The sequence below is a fragment of the Carlito syrichta genome, unplaced genomic scaffold (assembly GCF_000164805.1).
Source record: "Carlito syrichta isolate Samal-C Ts95f unplaced genomic scaffold, Tarsius_syrichta-2.0.1 Scaffold304656, whole genome shotgun sequence".
NCBI lineage: Eukaryota > Metazoa > Chordata > Mammalia > Primates > Tarsiidae > Carlito > Carlito syrichta.
Genome location: NW_007248752.1, coordinates 80,846 through 87,027, shown reverse-complemented (window position 1 = coordinate 87,027; position 6,182 = coordinate 80,846). Strand labels below are relative to the sequence as shown.

At 54.5% G+C, this 6,182-nt stretch overlaps 1 protein-coding gene across 1 annotated transcript in view; it reads right to left on the bottom strand.

Annotated features, from left to right (window-relative positions):
• The window catches only part of NFE2 (nuclear factor, erythroid 2), a 7,247-nt gene extending 2,055 nt beyond the window's left edge, over positions 1-5,192 (bottom strand). The window contains 2 exon segments of the mRNA XM_008060586.2: positions 566-735; positions 4,871-5,192. Of these exon segments, the coding sequence (XP_008058777.1) occupies positions 566-679 (114 nt within the window). The 5' untranslated portion in view covers positions 680-735; positions 4,871-5,192.
• Positions 5,193-6,182: the final 990 nt, after the last annotated feature.

The following is a 6,182-nucleotide window of genomic DNA, read 5'->3' as shown; positions in this document are numbered from 1 at the left end:
CAGTCCCTCTGTCTCTGCCCAGGTGCAGCAAGGGGACAGAACATGCTGGAAACAAGGCCCCCAACCCACATCGGGGAGCCACCCTGCTCCAGCCCAGCTGGGGACAAAGGCATCATTGTTAAGCCAACAGATACCCCTTTGTCCAAGCAGCAGGAGGAGAGGACCCCGGCATGGTCTGATTCCCCTTCCTGAGGCCCCTGAACTGTGCTCTACTACCTGGGGGAAAGGGGCCCAGCTGCCAAGGGCAGGGGAGAAATGAGGGGAGAAGAGGGCAGAACTGGAGGAGAGAAGAAGGTGGGTAAGGGAGGGTGAGCAGGAGTGGGGGAGAGAAACTGCCGAGCAAGCCCACGCCCCCATTCAGATGCCCCTGCCCCTCGGCTCCTCCACATACTCCTCCTGCCCTTCTCCGTGCTCCACTTGTTCCATCCAGACCTCCCACATACTCCAGCCCTTCCCTTTCAGGTACCTGGACACTTCCAGCCCCAACCCTCCTTGCTCTCACTCCCAAGCCAGCTCCCTGCTCCTCCCTCCCCCTCTTCCTACCCACCCCACCACCCTCACTCACCTGCAGCTCAGTGATGGACATGATCTCTTGCCAAGTCAGTTCCATCTCGCCCAGCTCAGGAGTGGACAGCTGGATCACCCCGTTTCTGCTCTGCTGGGGAGGACACGGGGGCATCCTACTTGGCCAGGGTCTGGTCCAAGTTCCCCCGAAGCCCAAAGGACCCCAGCAATCTGTGTCAAAGGAAGAAGGGTGTTAGAGCTACACCTGCCAGGGTCAACTAGGGTCAGCAAGTTGGCTCCGCCTCCATGAAGGGGCCTCCTCCTGCCTCACCTGAGGAGAGGAGAGACCTCATCCCCTCACCCACACTGCACTCACCAACCAACCCTTTCCGCTGGAAAGTCTTTCTGTAATGTGACATCTCTCTCACTTGCTATGGCCATCATAACTTTGTGGAAACACAGTAGGTCTTTACCTTTTTTTCAGACAAGATGCCTTCACTTTTTCCCTACTTCTTACTCCCCAAGACTGCTTTCCTGGTGTTTTGTGTTTTCCATTTTCTGGGGCAACATCAGGAGTCACCCCTGCTTTCCTCCTCTGTCCTCAGTTTTAGGGTCTCAGCCTTTTCTTCCCAAGATGAGAGTACAAGCTTGGAGATCCCCAAGGAACGTGTTGTGGAATGAGCCAAGGAGACAGCCCCTCCCCCTTCGAGATATGGCCCAGGCCTGGTGGCTGATAGCAGCCCTGCCCTGTCCTATCCTGGCCCTGGCCTCCCCTGCCTAGGCCAGATAAGAGGTCTATCAGCTGTAAGCGGCAGAGGCAGAGAAGGAACGGGCTCTGGAGACTGAACCTCTGCCCCGTGTACTCAAAGGGTCATTCTGGTCATCGCCAACCCACACAACCAGAGGTCTGTGCTCTTCTGAGGTAACACAACAACCCTAGCAGAGACTTATTAAGCATTTGTCAGGATCTGCTCTGGTGTTTTTTGTTTTTATTTTTGTTTTTAAGAAAGCAGGATTCATTGAAAGGACAGAAAAGCTTCCACAGTGGGAGGGAATCCAAGGGGGTTGCCCTGCACTGGTGTTTTAAAGCATTAGTTTATAAGATTGATTTTCACAAAGGTGCTGTCAGGTACATAGAAAAACTAGACCCATGCTGATCTGATGAATGGCAGACTGAAGTCTGACCTGACTCTACTTGTCTATAAGGTCTTCCAGGTCCCATCCCATTCCTGTGTCTCCATACTCCAAGTCTCAGCCATCAGTCTACGCCACCCAATTCTTTCCACACAATGAATGTTAGTCTCTTTTCTTCTGGGCAATATCTCTTCAGAGCCTTGAATACACACTCCCCTCCAGTCCCTTTTCTTTTGATCTGGGCTCTGGCTGCAATCTGCCATTTAGAAGCAGTATGACCTTGAGCAAGCCACCTCACTTCTCTGGGCTTCTGTTTCCTCATTTGTAAAACCAGAGAGTTGAACAAGCTGAACTCAGAGGTCCCTTTCTGCGTGGACAGCTTAGTGTTATCGGCAAACCCTCACCCCTGCCCTTCTCTTCTGCTCTCTGTCAGTCCCTCTCCTCACTCCCTACCTATTCCTTGACACCCATCTCTCCTTGCATCCGGTTTCTCTGCCTTCAGCAAGAAATTCCAAGTAAGATTTGGTAGGGGCCTCGTGCGTGTACACACACACACACACACACACACACAGCCATGTATGTAAAGGAAAACAGGTTTGGAGTGAAGAAAACTCATAGAAGGACAACAGAGAGGACTGGAGGACCTCAAATTGCATGATCTTAGACCACTCACCACAAGGATGGCCCATCACAGCCATTTAATACGAACTCGCTCTTTGACCAAAAACTAGTGGAAACTACAAATTATCCTTTTGAAAAAGGATTTCCCCTAGCCCCCGCCTCCATCTCCTTATTACAGTGCCATCCCAGAGCTGGGAGTTGGTGTAGATTCAGGCCCTTGGCCAGTGGGCAGAATGGGTGGGGTGTTTATGTCTGCCCAGGATGCCATTTCAACACCGGAACCCCACCTCCCCCACCCAGGTTCTGGCGGAAATTGCCCAAAAGCAAAGTGAATGGAGAAGGGGCTGGGGGGGGCAGGGGCAGTGACTCTTGCCTCATAGCTCTTCCCTCACTCCACCCCCCATTTGTGTCTCTTTTTGTCTTCCTGGGTCTGACATTAAGGTGCAGTACAAAGGTCCTGCCCTAGGAGGCAGGAGACCCAGGTTCTCTAGCCTTTAAGACACATGACCTTGGGCACATCCAGTCTCTCTTCCGCTAAATGAAGACAGGACTAGACAACCTCACTGGTGTGAGAGGCAGGAGAATGCATCTAGCTCAGGGAGGCCCCAACTTCATCCGGTGCTATATGTCAAAACACATCCCTGAAAGCCATTCCAGACCTACTGAGTTGCATTGATAGGTGCAGAGACCCAGGCATCAGCATTTCAACAAGTGCCTCTGTGATTCTGATGCCACAGGCTAATTTCACCGTGAGAAACACTGAGCTGGTCCAACTACAGATTTGCAGGAAAGAACACAACGCCAGAAAGACAAGCAAGTGATCTCTAGGCTTCTGCTAAATTCAAACCCCGGACCCAGGCGGCCCCTGTCTCTGAGCCTGGATATCAGCCCCTTCTCATGAAGATGAGAAGCACTTCTTCCCTTCTTCCTGGGACAGGAAAATGAGAACGTAGAAGAGAAGCAGGGGGGTGGCAGAAGGCTGTGGGAAGGAAGTGGAGGACAGTCTCAGATCAGCTTCAACAAGCTCTCTTGTGCAGATGCAAGTTTGTACCAGGCTTTAGAGGGAGCAGGATGTTTTTCCCTAGACATTCAAGGATGAGTAGTGGTCTATACCCACAGACTCTCGGATCTTAGGAGCTGACCTTTCAGAGGACAGGGGAGTTGGCAGACCATGGGGTAGATCAGGGAGGAGTGAACAGAACACCACAGAGGGTACAGAAATCGGGAGACACTGAGAAAGTGGAGTGGGCTTCCCTGTGTCCCCTTCTATTACAAGCAGCAGCCCCCAACCACCTTTGACAGTTTTGCTTGCATTCTGAGGCCACACAACTGTCTTACCCCCACTGGGTTGTCTGTTTCTTCTCTCATCCCCCAGCATTATGGACCAGGTATGACCAGAGCCATCTCCAGGGACTAAAGCCCACCCTCCTTACTCTCATCTGATGGTCCTAACCAGAAAGGTTTTTATCATACTCTCGAAGGACTCAGAGAGCAACACAGAGCTCCACACTCAGGGATGCAGGCTGAGGACCCTTCAGAGAGAGATGCTGGAGAAAGGAAGCCACTGCCCCAGGCTCCGAACTCCAACCAGAGCGGGGAGGATGGGAGGAAGCCAGCCTCAGGGTCCCTGTTCGGAGGCACACTTGAGATCCCAGCTCTCCAGGTGTCCAGACAGGCAGTGAAAGAATGGGGAGGGGTCAGCAGAACTTGGGGTGTGAGTTGGCAGGTGAGGAACCTGTTTCGAAAGATTAGAGAGGACCCTGTAGAGGGAGAGGCACACAGACGTGAGAGGAACAAAGAGAAAGAAGGGAAAGGGAAGAGAGATGTGATTAGGGTGAATTCCATGTCCTGAGGGCACCCATGATTCAAATGTGTGGGGGAACAAGGGAGAGTGGGGCAATTTTCTGCTGTTCCATCACTTCATCCCTGGATACTAAAATCCAGAGAATCTCTGCCTCAGCAGATGGGAGTCCCCCTCCCTTCTCTTCCCCTGCCTCCCCCCACCTCTCCTTCCCAAAAAGCCAAGAGCTCCAGTCAGAGGGACTCTGCTGGGGTTGGGGTGCTACTCTCTCCCTCCCAGTTCCAGCTGATCTCTACTATTCTTGGGCCCAGAGATGAGAAGGGCAACAGGAGGCAAGAACCCAACACCCTTTCAGCCACCCCTTCTCACTGCAGTGATACTTCTTAGAGGCCCAGATATCCAGTATCCCCAACTTTCCCCCTAGACCTTTCCAGCTGGCTGGACAGGGCAGCGGAATGAAGTGGGGTGGAGGAAAGGGTGATACTATCTACCTGGGTGTCTACTGGCCTCTGCCAGGGCAGCCCACCAGTCAGAGGGTTCCTCTCAGCCTCTTCCCAGACCCTCAACCGTGCCTCCAGACCACCCTTGGGTTCTCATCCATGCCCTCCCCCTAGCCCCATAAGAATCCCAGAGCACTCAGAAAGCCACCCAGTTTCTCTCCTAGAGGAATTCCCATAGATGTCAAGTTCCTCAGTCAGGGGCAGCCTGGGAAGGTCTGAGGTCTCCTAGGAACACGCTGAAAGGGGATTCTCTCCCCCTCTGCCTCCTGCACCCTCCTGGAGTCCCCCACCCAGCCCGCCTTTCAAGCACCTGTGGCAGAGTCCCAGCAGGGAGAGGAGAGAGATGAAGCTCCGGGTGTCGTCTCTGGGGAGGCTGGGCCTCAGCTGACACCTCCAGGACAGGATCTCTGCTACCTCTGAGGACCCGTGCGGGCGGCGCCCCGCCCCCGGGCCATTGCCGAGCGCTGAGTGTGAGGTGCGGACTGGGCTGGCGCTGGGAGCCTGAACCAGGCGCACCGCCTCCCTCTGAGCCCTCGGCCCGAGTTCTCAGTCCTTCCTCCAACCCTCCCCTTTCCCCGTGGCTCTCGTCTCCTCCTGCCCCTTTCGGCCAAGAGAGGAAACTTGAGCCCGATGTGGTTTCTGCCCACACCCCGCCCCCAACTTGCTCCCGGCCGGCCAGCGGCCAGCGGGGGCACCAGGGCTCCCAGCAGGTCCCGGCCCTCTTTTCCAGCCCAGGAGGCCAGGCAGGTCTGCGTGTGTCCCTTGCACTCAATGAATTCCAACCCCAGGGGCCACTCAAACGTGACCTCTAAACTTCACACAGGTGATAGCCTCTTCTTCTTCCCTATGGCTCTCTTAGGGGCAGGGAAACCAAGTCACAGCAGGGTGGAGGACAGCTGAAGAGGAGGACCAGGTGTCTGGCTTCCCAGCTGTTCAGGCAGGTGGGCGTTCCTTCGAGGTCCAGGCTCCCAGCAAGGCAAGCCTGGGCTCTGGGAACAGGGCAGGGGAGCTATTTTGAGGAGGAGGGGCTGCTGGCTGCTTTGATGTGTCCTTTCACCTGTCGCCTTCTCCCCTCCCCCCTCAGCCTCAGATGTCCTAGGACAAAGGCCTCTTTCTTGGCCAGGTTTTTGTCAGTGTGTGAGGGGAGTCAGGTGGGGGGCCGCTGGCAGGGAGATTATTCACCTCCCTTGAAGGGGACCCCAGGTGCCCTCTGTCCTCCTTTCTTCCAGGCAAGGCCCCCCAGGCACACGGCAGCCACATACCCTGGACAGGCCAGGACATGTGTGTAGGGTGTCAGGTCCCTCCCCAAGCACCCGCACCAGCTCCGCGTCTAGCCAGTCCCTGCCCCCCAGAAGTCACTCATTCATCCTTTTGCTTCTAAGCCATACAACCCAAGCCCCAGGTCAAATAGATCTCTCTCCAGAGACTGAGAAAAGAGGCTTTCTTTCTCCTGACTTTTAGTGCCTTTCAGCTCTAAGGAAAGTCCTTCAAATGTCTAGCTTCAATCCTTACAGCTGCAACATGCATTTTTTTCTCTTCTTTTTCTTCTTAGGGTATTCAAGGGAAATGAGAAGCATTTGAAGACAGGTGCCACCTCAAGGCAGGGCTTGCATCCAGCCAGT